We start from the raw sequence: 16,184 nt of genomic DNA on the forward strand, positions 1-16,184 counted from the left end.
GTTAGGGAAGTATTGCCCAACTGTTGCAGTGACTTGCGCCAGTACAGCACTGCTTGTTTCTTCTCTGTAGGAGATGGTTCCTCCACATCTGTTATCAAGGCGAGTCCAAAGAGGAGCAATGATATCTCTTCCAGAACTCAGAAGGGGGATGTAGTTGGACAGAGGCTCAGTGAAAGTTAGAAGGCCATTGTTGTTCACCTAAATTTTAGGACAAAACATTTGAATGTGTTATAACAGGGGACATTTATGTTGAAAGAACGAGAAGGTGGCCTTTTGGCACAACTTTTAATAATTAAATATATAACTCAGAAGGTCTTTTATCTAACATTTACAAACTCCGTAGATAAAATATCAATGTCTGAACAAAGTACGACTACCGCTTTTACTCATTTACGAAGACTCATCATTTCAGATGCAAGCAGATAAAGTATGACAGAAAAAAGTTCTTACAAAAGTCTGGTTGAGTGTGCGTCCAAAAATTTGAATGGTTGTTGTAATGCAATGGTTTCAGAGCTTCCATCCTCCAAACGCGGAGTTACTCTTTCTCTATTTCCAAAAGGTAGGAAATTAGCTGGCACTAGGAAAAATGACAGTGACAAGGAATGCTTTAAGTCTTTTGAGAAACATCAGTTTGCAAGCACTACAGTGGTCACAGCTTTGAAGGGGGAAATTACTAAGAAAGAATTGTGCTCGCTATTAGCCTTGTTTATATCTATGTTCCATATGTTCCATTTTTAGCAGAGGATTGACTGCATAAATGAGGTAAATGAGGAAATGAAGCTGGAGAATTATAGCCACAAAATTATTGCGGATTAGAAATTGCCCTGTGAAGAAAATTTGCCCTTCTCAGTGAAAGGTTGCGGAAAAATACAGCATCTGGCAGCCTTTACTGGAATTGAAGAGTAAGAGTCTCCACTGCAATCCAGCAACTGAACTGACTTTTAAAAAGGTCGAAAAGCGCATTCAAATACGATATGCCAGAGAAAGCACAACTATACATGAGGTTCTGGTTTTCGCCCTCCGGAACAACATGCTACAGGGGAATATAAGTTTAGCGAATTCACCCGAGTATCTTGTTTAAACCACAATACAACTCGTCCGGCTTACGGATTGGTGAGCCATCAACGTGGAAAAACCATGAAGCCGTCAAGTTGATATTGCTGCTTGAAGAGAGGTCAGAGACATTCGCTTTAGGGATCGTGAAAAAACTTGTAGAGTCCACAGTGTTATAACCAGCCTGTAAAGGTACAGAAACAGAACAGTGCTCTCAGTCAGTTGAAAGAGAGAGAGAGAGAGAGAGAGAGAGAGAGAGAGAGAGAGAGAGAGAGAGAGAGAGATTTTTTTTCACTTTTTCGTTCCCTTTTATGAGCAATTAATTCTAAACCGCATATGTGTATTTATCTTTGTTGTTGGTACAAGAAGCAGTACTTCACTGACCTGCCAAGGTTGTTCTGTTTCAGCAACATCTCCATAACGGATCAGGATGAAAGAACGATGAACGCGTTGTAGGCTAAAATCACTTGCAAAGTGACCACCTTGAAAACACAGTGAGACAGCATTCAAAACCTTCCACGCGAACAAGACGGACCACTCACTGATAATCAAAGACTACTGTAAGTCTTACCCCTCCACCATTATAGTATGGAACACTGTCCCAGGTAGCGACGAAAGCTGAAGTAGCAGCAAAAGGTATGTTAGGGAAGTATTGCTTAACATCTGCAGTGACTTGTGCTAGTACAACGCTGCTTGTGTCCTCTCTATAGGAGATAGTTCCACCGTGTTTATTGTCAAGGCGAGTCCAAAGAGGAGCAATGATGTCTCTTGCAGAATCCAGAAAGGGTCTGGAGGCAGTCAGTGCCTCAGTAAACGTTAGATAGCCATTGTTGTTCACCTAAAATTGAAGACCACAGTTATTACAATTTTGTGAAGACAATTTTGAAGAAACGAGGGCAAACACAAATAACTTGGAAATTAAATGGTGGCGGGTGGGTGGTGTAGTGGGGAGAGGGCTTGGTTGGTGGTGTGGGGAATGAGAGTGGCAATGTAATACTTACAAAGATCTGATTGTATGTGCGTCCAAAGTATTTGAAAGGCTGCTGCAAGTAAATGACACCAGAGCTTCCATCTTCAGCAGGGGGGTTCACTATGTCTTTATTCCCAGAAGGCAGGAGATTAGTTGGCACTAAGAAGACGATAAACGAGGAGGAATTTTTTAGCTCTGTTAAAGAAACAAGCTCATAAAAAGTACAGGTTATGATTGGGCTTCTGGCTGCGTTGGCTTACAGTTTGGTGAGCCGTCAACATGGAACGAGCAGCGGCCATTCACATTGATATTGCTGCTAGAAGAGAGCTGTGGGGCACTGGTTGCTGGACTTGTGAAAGAACTGACAGAATCCTCTGTGCTGTATCCAGCCTATGGAATTAAATTAATCAATGTTAGGTCCTACATCTGTTCCAGATATCACTTGGTTATTTAGTCAAATGTAAGGCATGAAGTAAGGGCAAAAGCAATTTCCTGTCAATTTTGTCATCCGTAACGTTAAAAAGACCTGCCTCCACTAACCTGCCAAATTTGTTCTGTTTCTGAAATGTTCCCATAGTTGAGCAGGATAAAAGAGCGATGGACGTTGGAGACTAGAACCACTTGAAAAGTAGCCATCTTCAAAGTACCAACAGACAAGAGTAAAAACAAAACAGGGACAACAAAAACTTTACAGATCAACACTAATTTGTTGATTAGCAACAATTAGACCTTACCCCTCCACCTTCATAGTATGGCACACTGTCCCAGGTAGCCACAAAAGCTGACGTAGCGGCAAAGGTTACGTTAGGGAAGTATTGCCCAACTGTTGCAGTGACTTGCGCCAGTACAGCACTGCTTGTTTCTTCTCTGTAGGAGATGGTTCCTCCACATCTGTTATCAAGGCGAGTCCAAAGAGGAGCAATGATATCTCTTCCAGAACTCAGAAGGGGGATGTAGTTGGACAGAGGCTCAGTGAAAGTTAGAAGGCCATTGTTGTTCACCTAAATTTTAGGACAAAACATTTGAATGTGTTATAACAGGGGACATTTATGTTGAAAGAACGAGAAGGTGGCCTTTTGGCACAACTTTTAATAATTAAATATATAACTCAGAAGGTCTTTTATCTAACATTTACAAACTCCGTAGATAAAATATCAATGTCTGAACAAAGTACGACTACCGCTTTTACTCATTTACGAAGACTCATCATTTCAGATGCAAGCAGATAAAGTATGACAGAAAAAAGTTCTTACAAAAGTCTGGTTGAGTGTCGTCCAAAAATTTGAATGGTTGTTGTAATGCAATGGTTTCAGAGCTTCCATCCTCCAAACGCGGAGTTACTCTTTCTCTATTTCCAAAAGGTAGGAAATTAGCTGGCACTAGGAAAAATGACAGTGACAAGGAATGCTTTAAGTCTTTTGAGAAACATCAGTTTGCAAGCACTACAGTGGTCACAGCTTTGAAGGGGAAATTACTAAGAAAGAATTGTGCTCGCTATTAGCCTTGTTTATATCTATGTTCCATATGTTCCATTTTTAGCAGAGGATTGACTGCATAAATGAGGTAAATGAGGAAATGAAGCTGGAGAATTATAGCCACAAAATTATTGCGGATTAGAAATTGCCCTGTGAAGAAAATTTGCCCTTCTCAGTGAAAGGTTGCGGAAAAATACAGCATCTGGCAGCCTTTACTGGAATTGAAGAGTAAGAGTCTCCACTGCAATCCAGCAACTGAACTGACTTTTAAAAGGTCGAAAGCGCATTCAAATACGATATGCCAGAGAAAGCACAACTATACATGAGGTTCTGGTTTCGCCCTCCCGGAACAACATGCTACAGGGGAATATAAGTTTAGCGAATTCACCCGAGTATCTTGTTTAAACCACAATACAACTCGTCGGCTTACGGATTGGTGAGCCATCAACGTGGAAAAACCATGAAGCCGTCAAGTTGATATTGCTGCTTGAAGAGAGGTCAGAGACATTCGCTTTAGGGATCGTGAAAAAAACTTGTAGAGTCCACAGTGTTATAACCAGCCTGTAAAGGTACAGAAACAGAACAGTGCTCTCAGTCAGTTGAAAGAGAGAGAGAGAGAGAGAGAGAGAGAGAAAGAGAGAGAGAGAGAGAGAGAGAGAGAGAGAGATTTTTTTTTTCACTTTTTCGTTCCCTTTTATGAGCAATTAATTCTAAACCGCATATGTGTATTTATCTTTGTTGTTGGTACAAGAAGCAGTACTTCACTGACCTGCCAAGGTTGTTCTGTTTCAGCAACATCTCCATAACGGATCAGGATGAAAGAACGATGAACGTTGTAGGCTAAAATCACTTGCAAAGTGACCACCTTGAAAACACAGTGAGACAGCATTCAAAACCTTCCACGCGAACAAGACGGACCACTCACTGATAATCAAAGACTACTGTAAGTCTTACCCCTCCACCATTATAGTATGGAACACTGTCCCAGGTAGCGACGAAAGCTGAAGTAGCAGCAAAAGGTATGTTAGGGAAGTATTGCTTAACATCTGCAGTGACTTGTGCTAGTACAGCGCTGCTTGTGTCCTCTCTATAGGAGATAGTTCCACCGTGTTTATTGTCAAGGCGAGTCCAAAGAGGAGCAATGATGTCTCTTGCAGAATCCAGAAAGGGTCTGGAGGCAGTCAGTGCCTCAGTAAACGTTAGATAGCCATTGTTGTTCACCTAAAATTGAAGACCACAGTTATTACAATTTTGTGAAGACAATTTTGAAGAAACGAGGCAAACACAAATAACTTGGAAATTAAATGGTGGCGGGTGGGTGGTGTAGTGGGAGAGAGGGCTTGGTTGGTGGTGTGGGGAATGAGAGTGGCAATGTAATACTTACAAAGATCTGATTGTATGTGCGTCCAAAGTATTTGAAAGGCTGCTGCAAGTAAATGACCAGAGAGCTTCCATCTTCAGCAGGGGGTTCACTATGTCTTTATTCCCAGAAGGCAGGAGATTAGTTGGCACTAAGAAGACGATAAACGAGGAGGAATTTTTAGCTCTGTTAAAGAAACAAGCTCATAAAAGTACAGGTTATGATTGGGCTTCTGGCTGCGTTGGCTTACAGTTTGGTGAGCCGTCAACATGGAGCGAGCAGCGGCCATTCACATTGATATTGCTGCTAGAAGAGAGCTGTGGGGCACTGGTTGCTGGACTTGTGAAAGAACTGACAGAATCCTCTGTGCTGTATCCAGCCTATGGAATTAAATTAATCAATGTTAGGTCCTACATCTGTTCCAGATATCACTTGGTTATTTAGTCAAATGTAAGGCATGAAGTAAGGGCAAAAGCAATTTCCTGTCAATTTTGTCATCCGTAACGTTAAAAGACCTGCCTCCACTAACCTGCCAAATTTGTTCTGTTTCTGAAATGTTCCCATAGTTGAGCAGGATAAAGAGCGATGGACGTTGGAGACTAGAACCACTTGAAAAGTAGCCATCTTCAAAGTACCAACAGACAAGAGTAAAAACAAAACAGGGACAACAAAAACTTTACAGATCAACACTAATTTGTTGATTAGCAACAATTAGACCTTACCCTCCACCTTCATAGTATGGCACACTGTCCCAGGTAGCCACAAAAGCTGACGTGAGCGGCAAAGGTTACGTTAGGGAAGTATTGCCCAACTGTTGCAGTGACTTGCGCCAGTACAGCACTGCTTGTTTCTTCTCTGTAGGAGATGGTTCCTCCACATCTGTTATCAAGGCGAGTCCAAAGAGGAGCAATGATATCTCTTCCAGAACTCAGAAGGGGGATGTAGTTGGACAGAGGCTCAGTGAAAGTTAGAAGGCCATTGTTGTTCACCTAAATTTTAGGACAAAACATTTGAATGTGTTATAACAGGGGACATTTATGTTGAAAGAACGAGAAGGTGGCCTTTTGGCACAACTTTTAATAATTAAATATATAACTCAGAAGGTCTTTTATCTAACATTTACAAACTCCGTAGATAAAATATCAATGTCTGAACAAAGTACGACTACCGCTTTTACTCATTTACGAAGACTCATACTTTCAGATGCAAGCAGATAAAGTATGACAAAAAAAAAGTTCTTACAAAAGTCTGGTTGAGTGTGCGTCCAAAAAATTTGAATGGTTGTTGTAATGCAATGGTTTCAGAGCTTCCATCCTCCAAACGCGGAGTTACTCTTTCTCTATTTCCAAAAGGTAGGAAATTAGCTGGCACTAGGAAAAATGACAGTGACAAGGAATGCTTTAAGTCTTTTGAGAAACATCAGTTTGCAAGCACTACAGTGGTCACAGCTTTGAAGGGGGAAATTACTAAGAAAGAATTGTGCTCGCTATTAGCCTTGTTTATATCTATGTTCCATATGTTCCATTTTTAGCAGAGGATTGACTGCATAAATGAGGTAAATGAGGAAATGAAGCTGGAGAATTATAGCCACAAAATTATTGCGGATTAGAAATTGCCCTGTGAAGAAAATTTGCCCTTCTCAGTGAAAGGTTGCGGAAAAAATACAGCATCTGGCAGCCTTTACTGGAATTGAAGAGTAAGAGTCTCCACTGCAATCCAGCAACTGAACTGACTTTTAAAAGGTCGAAAGCGCATTCAAATACGATATGCCAGAGAAAGCACAACTATACATGAGGTTCTGGTTTTCACCCTCCGGAACAACATGCTACAGGGGAATATAAGTTTAGCGAATTCACCCGAGTATCTTGTTTAAACCACAATACAACTCGTCGGCTTACGGATTGGTGAGCCATCAACGTGGAAAAACCATGAAGCCGTCAAGTTGATATTGCTGCTTGAAGAGAGGTCAGAGACATTCGCTTTAGGGATCGTGAAAAAACTTGTAGAGTCCACAGTGTTATAACCAGCCTGTAAAGGTACAGAAACAGAACAGTGCTCTCAGTCAGTTGAAAGAGAGAGAGAAGAGAGAGAGAGAGAGAGAGAGAGAGAGAGAGAGAGAGAGAGATTTTTCTTTCACTTTTTCGTTCCCTTTTATGAGCAATTAATTCTAAACCGCATATGTGTATTTATCTTTGTTGTTGGTACAAGAAGCAGTACTTCACTGACCTGCCAAGGTTGTTCTGTTTCAGCAACATCTCCATAACGGATCAGAATGAAAGAACGATGAACGTTGTAGGCTAAAATCACTTGCAAAGTGACCACCTTGAAAACACAGTGAGACAGCATTCAAAACCTTCCACGCGAACAAGACGGACCACTCACTGATAATCAAAGACTAGTGTAAGTCTTACCCCTCCACCATTATAGTATGGAACACTGTCCCAGGTAGCGACGAAAGCTGAAGTAGCAGCAAAAGGTATGTTAGGGAAGTATTGCTTAACATCTGCAGTGACTTGTGCTAGTACAGCGCTGCTTGTGTCCTCTCTATAGGAAATAGTTCCACCGTGTCTATTGTCAAGGCGAGTCCAAAGAGGAGCAATGATGTCTCTTGCAGAATCCAGAAAGGGTCTGGAGGCAGTCAGTGCCTCAGTAAACGTTAGATAGCCATTGTTGTTCACCTAAAATTGAAGACCACAGTTATTACAATTTTGTGAAGACAATTTTGAAGAAACGAGGGCAAACACAAATAACTTGGAAATTAAATGGTGGCGGGTGGGTGGTGTAGTGGGAGAGGGCTTGGTTGGTGGTGTGGGGAATGAGAGTGGCAATGTAATACTTACAAAGATCTGATTGTATGTGCGTCCAAAGTATTTGAAAGGCTGCTGCAAGTAAATGACACCAGAGCTTCCATCTTCAGCAGGGGGGTTCACTATGTCTTTATTCCCAGAAGGCAGGAGATTAGTTGGCACTAAGAAGACGATAAACGAGGAGGAATTTTTTAGCTCTGTTAAAGAAACAAGCTCATAAAAAGTACAGGTTATGATTGGGCTTCTGGCTGCGTTGGCTTACAGTTTGGTGAGCCGTCAACATGGAACGAGCAGCGGCCATTCACATTGATATTGCTGCTAGAAGAGAGCTGTGGGGCACTGGTTGCTGGACTTGTGAAAGAACTGACAGAATCCTCTGTGCTGTATCCAGCCTATGGAATTAAATTAATCAATGTTAGGTCCTACATCTGTTCCAGATATCACTTGGTTATTTAGTCAAATGTAAGGCATGAAGTAAGGGCAAAAGCAATTTCCTGTCAATTTTGTCATCCGTAACGTTAAAAGACCTGCCTCCACTAACCTGCCAAATTTGTTCTGTTTCTGAAATGTTCCCATAGTTGAGCAGGATAAAAGAGCGATGGACGTTGGAGACTAAAACCACTTGAAAAGTAGCCATCTTCAAAGTACCAACAGACAAGAGTAAAAACAAAACAGGGACAACAAAAACTTTACAGATCAACACTAATTTGTTGATTAGCAACAATTAGACCTTACCCCTCCACCTTCATAGTATGGCACACTGTCCCAGGTAGCCACAAAAAGCTGACGTGGCGGCAAAGGTTACGTAGGGAAGTATTGCCCAACTGTTGCAGTGACTTGCGCCAGTACAGCACTGCTTGTTTCTTCTCTGTAGGAGATGGTTCCTCCACATCTGTTATCAAGGCGAGTCCAAAGAGGAGCAATGATATCTCTTCCAGAACTCAGAAGGGGGATGTAGTTGGACAGAGGCTCAGTGAAAGTTAGAAGGCCATTGTTGTTCACCTAAATTTTAGGACAAAACATTTGAATGTGTTATAACAGGGGACATTTATGTTGAAAGAACGAGAAGGTGGCCTTTTGGCACAACTTTTAATAATTAAATATATAACTCAGAAGGTCTTTTATCTAACATTTACAAACTCCGTAGATAAAATATCAATGTCTGAACAAAGTACGACTACCGCTTTTACTCATTTACGAAGACTCATACTTTCAGATGCAAGCAGATAAAGTATGACAAAAAAAAAAAGTTCTTACAAAAGTCTGGTTGAGTGTGCGTCCAAAAATTTGAATGGTTGTTGTAATGCAATGGTTTCAGAGCTTCCATCCTCCAAACGCGGAGTTACTCTTTCTCTATTTCCAAAAGGTAGGAAATTAGCTGGCACTAGGAAAAATGACAGTGACAAGGAATGCTTTAAGTCTTTTGAGAAACATCAGTTTGCAAGCACTACAGTGGTCACAGCTTTGAAGGGGGAAATTACTAAGAAAGAATTGTGCTCGCTATTAGCCTTGTTTATATCTATGTTCCATATGTTCCATTTTTAGCAGAGGATTGACTGCATAAATGAGGTAAATGAGGAAATGAAGCTGGAGAATTATAGCCACAAAATTATTGCGGATTAGAAATTGCCCTGTGAAGAAAATTTGCCCTTCTCAGTGAAAGGTTGCGGAAAAAATACAGCATCTGGCAGCCTTTACTGGAATTGAAGAGTAAGAGTCTCCACTGCAATCCAGCAACTGAACTGACTTTTAAAAAGGTCGAAAGTGCATTCAAATACGATATGCCAGAGAAAGCACAACTATACATGAGGTTCTGGTTTTCACCCTCCCGGAACAACATGCTACAGGGGAATATAAGTTTAGCGAATTCACCCGAGTATCTTGTTTAAACCACAATACAACTCGTCGGCTTACGGATTGGTGAGCCATCAACGTGGAAAAACCATGAAGCCGTCACGTTGATATTGCTGCTTGAGGAGAGTTCAGAGACATTCACTTTAGGGATCGTGAAAAAACTTGTAGAGTCCACAGTGTTATAACCAGCCTGTAAAGGTAAAGAAACAGAATAGCGCTCTCAATCAGTTGAAAGAGAGAGAGAGAGAGAGAGAGAGAGAGAGAGAGAGAGAGAGAGAGAGAGAGAGAGAGAGAGAGAGATTTTTCTTTCACTTTTTCGTTCCCTTTTATGAGCAATTCATTCTAAACCGCATATGTGTATTTGTCTTTGTTGTTGGTACAAGAAGCAGTACTTCTCTGACCTGCCAAGGTTGTTCTGTTTCAGCGACATCTCCATAACGAATCAGGATGAAAGAACGATGAACGTTGTAGGCTAAAATCACTTGCAAAGTGACCACCTTGAAAACACAGTGAGACAGCATTCAAAACCTTCCACGCGAACAAGACGGACCACTCACTGATAATCAAAGACTACTGTAAGTCTTACCCCTCCACCATTATAGTATGGCACACTGTCCCAGGTAGCGACGAAAGCTGAAGTAGCAGCAAAAGGTATGTTAGGGAAGTATTGCTTAACATCTGCAGTGACTTGTGCTAGTACAGCGCTGCTTGTGTCCTCTCTATAGGAGATAGTTCCACCGTGTCTATTGTCAAGGCGAGTCCAAAGAGGAGCAATGATGTCTCTTGCAGAATCCAGAAAGGGTCTGGAGGCAGTCAGTGCCTCAGTAAACGTTAGATAGCCATTGTTGTTCACCTAAAATTGAAGACCACAGTTATTTCAATTTTGTGAAGACAATTTTGAAGAAACGAGGGCAAACACAAATAACTTGGAAATTAAATGGTGGCGGGTGGGTGGTGTAGTGGGGAGAGGGCTTGGTTGGTGGTGTGGGGAATGAGAGTGGCAATGTAATACTTACAAAGATCTGATTGTATGTGCGTCCAAAGTATTTGAAAGGCTGCTGCAAGTAAATGACACCAGAGCTTCCATCTTCAGCAGGGGGGTTCACTATGTCTTTATTCCCAGAAGGCAGGAGATTAGTTGGCACTAAGAAGACGATAAACGAGGAGGAATTTTTTAGCTCTGTTAAAGAAACAAGCTCATAAAAAGTACAGGTTAAGCTTGGGCTTCTGGCTCCGTTGGCTTACAGTTTGGTGAGCCGTCAACATGGAACGAGCAGCGGCCATTCACTTTGATATTGCTGCTAGAAGAGAGTTGTGGGGCACTGGTTACTGGACTTGTGAAAGAGCTGACAGAATCCTCTGTGCTGTATCCAGCCTATGGAATTAAATTAATCAATGTTAGGTCCTAAATCTGTTTTAGATATTTCTTGGTTTTTTAGTCAAATGTAATGCATGAAGCAAAAGCAATTTTCTGTCAATTTTGTCGTCCGTAAATGTTAAAAGGACCTGCCTCCACTCACCTGCCAAATTTGTTCTGTTTCTGAAATGTTCCCATAGTTGAGCAGGATGAAAGAGCGATGGATGTTGGAGACTAGGACCACTTGAAAAGTAGCCATCTTCAAAGTACAAACAGACAAGATTAAATACAACACAACGACAAGAAAAACTTTGCAGGTCAACACTAATTTGTTGATAAGCAACAATTAGACCTTACCCCTTCACCTTCATAGTATGGCACACTGTCCCAGGTAGCGACAAAAGCTGACGTAGCGGCAAAGGTTACGTTAGGGAAGTACTGCCCAACAGTTGCTGTGACTTGCGCCAGTACAGCACTGCTTGTTTCTGCTCTGTAGGAAATGGTTCCTCCACGTCTATTATCAAGGTGAGTCCAAAGAGGAGCAATGATATCTCTCCCAGAATTCAGAAGGGGGATGTAGTTGGACAGAGGCTCAGTGAAAGTTAGAAGGCCATTGCTGTTCACCTAAAATTTAGGACAAAACTTTTGTATGCTTTAAAAGAGGAACATGTGTTGATAAAATGAGAAATTCACCTGATGCACATTTTACTAGTTTACATGTTAGTTAGCAATGTCTAAACAATAGCAATGTCTAAAGCTACTGCTAAGTAGTTAATCAACATCTAAAAATACTTACAAAGGTCTGGTTATGTGCACGTCCAAAAAATTTGAAAGGCATCTGCAATCTAATGGCTTCAGAGCTTCCATTCTCCAGACGTGGAGTTACACTTTCTCCATTTCCAAAAGGTATAAAATTAGCTGGCACTAAGAAAATGTCAGTGACAAGAAATCCATTAGCTCATTCGTGAAACATATCATAAACTTTACACATGTTATAGCTTTGAAAAGGGAATTCACTAAGAAATAATTTTACTTGCCAATAGCCTCACTTAAATATGTGTTCCATATCATTTTCTGGAGTACGTTCATTACATAAATTATGCAAATAAGGAAATAGAGCCAGAGTACTACTGTTCAGCCACAAAATAACTGTGGCTGAAAACACATTTAAACACAATGTGCCAAGCGAAGTCCAACTGTAGATATGACTCATTGACTTACGGATTGGTGAGCCATCAACGTGGAAATACCAGCAAGCCATCAAGTTGATATTGCTGCTTGAAGAGAGTTCAGAGACATCGGCTGTCGCAATTGTGAAAGAACTGACAGAGTCTGCAGTGTTATAACCAGCCTACAGAGGTGAAGAAACAAAAATGACTCTCTTAGCTAAAAAAAAGAGGGAAAAAGAAACCCTTTTCGTGCTTTATCATGAACAATTCATTATAAACTGCATATATGTCTTGATAGTAGTAGTTGTTCTGCACGCTCGATAAACAAACTTTAGCTTGTCCAAATTGCAGCTTGCAGCTAGCTTGCCGATTTCTTACTACAACCAGGAAGCAAGACCATATTAGCCCTGTTCTGTCAACACTGAACTGGCTCTTTATCAAACATAAGATAGATTTTAAAATATTGTTAATTACTTTTAAAGTGTCAATTTAAACCTAGATTAAAGACACATCTCTTTAACCAAGTTTACACATAACACACTCGTTGTCTTCTATTATTTAGATGTGTTAAAGAATTGCTAGGCTGCATTATTAGATCAGCTGTAACCGGGAACACTCCTCGTAAAACACAATGTACTTATAACATTGCAAAAAGGCATCTCTGCTAATATTAGTCTGTTTCTTTCTTATTCTCTCTCTCAGTTCGCATCCAGATCAGATGGCGGATCAGCACCAGGAGATGACCTTCATTGGAGACTAGAACACCTAGATGAGCCCCATGGACAGATCACCGGAACCAGATGCATACAGACACTACAAGTCCTTTGCAAAAATCCGATGTGTACTTAACATTGAACTGGAAGTTAAGTCTGGCCAAGAAATTAACTGGTCCCAACTGAGCCTGGTTTCTTACAAGGTTTTTTTTTCAGATGGGGTTTTGGTTCCTTGCCGTTGTAACCTCTGGTTTGCTTAGTTGGGGACACTTAATTTCTAGTGACTATCATAGATTTTATTACAGAGACCATCTCTGCATTTATTAAAAAAATGTAAATAAATTAGGTGTTAATCTCGTCATTATAAATCACTATTCTCCTATTTGATACTGTTCAGTGGTTTCACTCAATCTGTATTGGTAAAAGTACTATATAAATAAAAATGTTTAGATTAGATAAATGAGTACAAAAAACTTTAAATGTTCTGTTGCTAATAGGGGCGCAATTGTAGTATACTCTCTGATGGGTCATATTTCAGGGATTTGGACAAACAACCATATAAGTGTATTGGTTGGAGGACAGGTTGAAGAAGCAGTACTTCACTGACCTGCCAAGGTTGTTGTGTTTCAGCAACATTTCCATAACGGATCAGGATGAAAGAACGATGAACGTTGTACACTAAAACCACTTGAAAAGTGACCACCTTGAAAACATCAAGAGACAGCAATCAACGCCTTCCACACGAACAAGACGGACCACTCACTGATAATCAAAGACTACTGTAAGTCTTACCCCTCCACCATTATAGTATGGCACACTGTCCCAGGTAGCGACGAAAGCTGAAGTAGCAGCAAAAGGTATGTTAGGAAAGTATTGCTTAACATCTGCAGTGACTTGTGCTAGTACAGTGCTGCTTGTGTCCTCTTTGTAGGAAACAGTTCCACCGTGTCTATTGTCAAGGCGAGTCCAAAGAGGAGCAATGATGTCTCTTGCGGAATCCAGAAAGGGGCTGGAGGCAGTCAGTGCCTCAGTAAACGTTAAACAGCCATCGATGTTCACCTAAAAAAAATGTAATTTTTAAAAAACATTTTTAAAAATGGTTTGGAAAGAGAGAACGACTTTTAATAACCTGTAATTTTAAAGATGGAGGGGAATCATGCTTACAAAGATCTGGTTGTATGTGCGGCCAAAGTATTTGAAAGGATGTTGTAATGCAATTGCTTCAGAGATTTCATTATCAACAATTGGTTTTACTATTGCATCCTCAAAATCCAGGAATGTTTTTGGCACTAGGAAAATAATATTTATAAAAAAAGAATTGTTTAGTTTTGCTTATGTAATTTATGCTTTTTATTACATTTTTAAACCTTGCCTTACAGTTAAGGGAGCCATCAACACGGAAAGACCAATGACCAGGCACATTGATGTTGCTGTTGGATGAGAGTTGTGGGGTACTAGTCACAGGAATTTTGAAAGATTTAACAGAGTCCACTGTATGATAACCAGCCTGAAAATGTAAACAAATATTTTTGTCTTTGGAATTCTCAACTCTTTAGAGGTTTAACAAACATTTTAGAATACTGTTGCATCTTTATTAACCAACTACACAGGAACAAATGACTAATGTACTATTAACATTTCCATTTAGTAATTTTGCAGATGCTTTTATCCAAAGTGACCGAAGTTACCTAAAATAAACTAATGATTTAATAAGTAATAATGCTTAGTTGAAACTATTAGCCAATCAATAACTTTTTTTTACACGTCCTGCATAACTCAAAAGAACTATTGTATACAGGTTATTGTATTGTACTATTGTATAATTAATGTGTAATAAATAAATAATTCTAAAATGAAGCAACCCACTAGTTAAGAATAACTCAATTGTTCTAAAGGAACTGCTAATCAGTAATATAAAGTGAAAATAATTCCCTAATACTCACTTTCTATTATGGCTCTAATGCCAGTGTACTCACACAGTAACTAGATGTATACGTAGTATGTAGCCACAGTGTACCGTTGTGGAGGTTGTTACATGTGTGTAGTTACAGAAATATCACAGCTTTAGATAATGTGTACCGATGTGTACTACATTTAGTTACTATGTATGTACACAGGGATTGGGACCCATATAAAGTGGGAACTTGCTGCTTATTAATAGTTAGAGCAATAGTTATTAAGTTTAGATATTGGGTATGATTAGGGATGTAGAATAAGGCATTAATATGTGCTTAATTACTACTAATAAATGGCTAAAATTGTAGTAGTAATACGCATGCTAATAAGCAGCCAGTTACTACCACTTTTGACTAAGAACTATTACTTACTAATTCACTAATCAGAGTTTCTTTTTACTTGCTAGTAGTTACTAGAGTGCAAATAATGTGTTAATTCTAAAGTTATTAATATTTTAATTATTAATTAATTATTATTCTAAAATGTTCCCCAAACCTCTCAAAACTCATTTAACTGAACAGAGATGTCAGGTGATAATAAATATGTATATTTTACTATTAAAATGCATAAAACATATAAATAAATACATACATGCATAAATAAAGGAGCTGTGAGAACTCTAAAACTCTTAGAGATGTTTTAAGTTCCTGAAGGCAACACTATGCAACAAAGTGTTAAGGACTTGGATGTACTTCACTCACCATCCAACTTTGTGTTGTTGCAGCAATATTACCATAGTTGATCAGGATGAAAGAACGGTGAAAATTGTAGACTAAAACCACTTGGAAAGTTACCACCTTCAAAACACAAATCGACAGTAGTTTAAATAAATAAAATGGTTTACACTAATTCATTGATAAACAACATTTAGACCTTACCCCTTCACCATTATAGTACGGCACGCTGTCCCAGGTAGCCACAAAAGCTGACGTAGCAGTAAAAATTACATCAGGGAAGTATTGCTCAATGGCTGCAGTGACTTGCTCCAGCACAGCACTGCTTGTTTCTTCTCTGTAGGAGATGGTTCCTCCACGTCTGTTATCAAGGTCAGTCCAAAGAGGAGCAATGATATCTCTTTCAGACTTCAGAATGGGGTTGTAGGAATACAATGGCTCAGTAAAAGTTAGATGGCCATTGTTGTTCACCTAAAATTGAGAATAAGTAATCAAATCAAAACAACTGACAAAACTTAATATGAACAACGCAGTGTAATGCTGCATGAGAAAGTACAAATAGTATCTATCCTTATGATCTAATAAATCAGCAAAAACAATTCTATAGTCAAACGCTTACGAAGATCTGATTGTAAATGCTTCCAAAGTATTTGAAAGGCTGCTGCAAGGAAATGGCTTGAGAGCTTCCGTCATCCAGTTGGGGGTTTAGCGTGTCTCCAGCCCCAAAAGGCAGGAAATTAGCTGGAGCTACAGACATTATAGATGATAGTACATTACAATGAGTTTTTCAAAGAAA

At 39.8% G+C, this 16,184-nt stretch overlaps 1 protein-coding gene and 4 long non-coding RNA genes across 5 annotated transcripts; all 5 read right to left on the reverse strand.

Moving 5' to 3' along the window:
• Window positions 1-490: 490 nt before the first annotated feature.
• LOC122328558 lies at window positions 491-1,482 on the reverse strand. Its single transcript, XR_006247807.1, has 3 exons — window positions 1,438-1,482; window positions 1,108-1,237; window positions 491-577 (listed from the first exon to the last, which is right to left on the reverse strand). It is a non-coding gene; the product is annotated as an uncharacterized LOC122328558 (long non-coding RNA).
• Window positions 1,483-1,591: 109 nt separating this feature from the next.
• Window positions 1,592-3,016, reverse strand: LOC122329162 (sushi, nidogen and EGF-like domain-containing protein 1). Its single transcript, XM_043225362.1, has 5 exons — window positions 2,758-3,016; window positions 2,564-2,659; window positions 2,284-2,413; window positions 2,055-2,182; window positions 1,592-1,891 (listed from the first exon to the last, which is right to left on the reverse strand). Exons 2-5 carry the CDS (start codon window positions 2,657-2,659, stop codon window positions 1,592-1,594), a joined length of 654 nt encoding a protein of 217 aa, XP_043081297.1. The 5' UTR covers window positions 2,758-3,016.
• Window positions 3,017-4,028: 1,012 nt separating this feature from the next.
• LOC122328550 lies at window positions 4,029-4,554 on the reverse strand. Its single transcript, XR_006247806.1, has 3 exons — window positions 4,453-4,554; window positions 4,268-4,363; window positions 4,029-4,059 (listed from the first exon to the last, which is right to left on the reverse strand). It is a non-coding gene; the product is annotated as an uncharacterized LOC122328550 (long non-coding RNA).
• A 1,129-nt stretch (window positions 4,555-5,683) lies between these two features.
• On the reverse strand, window positions 5,684-7,129 carry LOC122328433. The gene is made up of 4 exons (XR_006247793.1): window positions 7,085-7,129; window positions 6,757-6,886; window positions 6,101-6,228; window positions 5,684-5,847 (listed from the first exon to the last, which is right to left on the reverse strand). It is a non-coding gene; the product is annotated as an uncharacterized LOC122328433 (long non-coding RNA).
• Window positions 7,130-7,430: 301 nt separating this feature from the next.
• On the reverse strand, window positions 7,431-8,276 carry LOC122328490. Its single transcript, XR_006247801.1, has 4 exons — window positions 8,207-8,276; window positions 7,928-8,057; window positions 7,699-7,826; window positions 7,431-7,536 (listed from the first exon to the last, which is right to left on the reverse strand). It is a non-coding gene; the product is annotated as an uncharacterized LOC122328490 (long non-coding RNA).
• Window positions 8,277-16,184: the final 7,908 nt, after the last annotated feature.

Source organism: Puntigrus tetrazona, chromosome 23, assembly GCF_018831695.1.
Source record: "Puntigrus tetrazona isolate hp1 chromosome 23, ASM1883169v1, whole genome shotgun sequence".
In the NCBI taxonomy this organism is placed as follows: domain Eukaryota; kingdom Metazoa; phylum Chordata; class Actinopteri; order Cypriniformes; family Cyprinidae; genus Puntigrus; species Puntigrus tetrazona.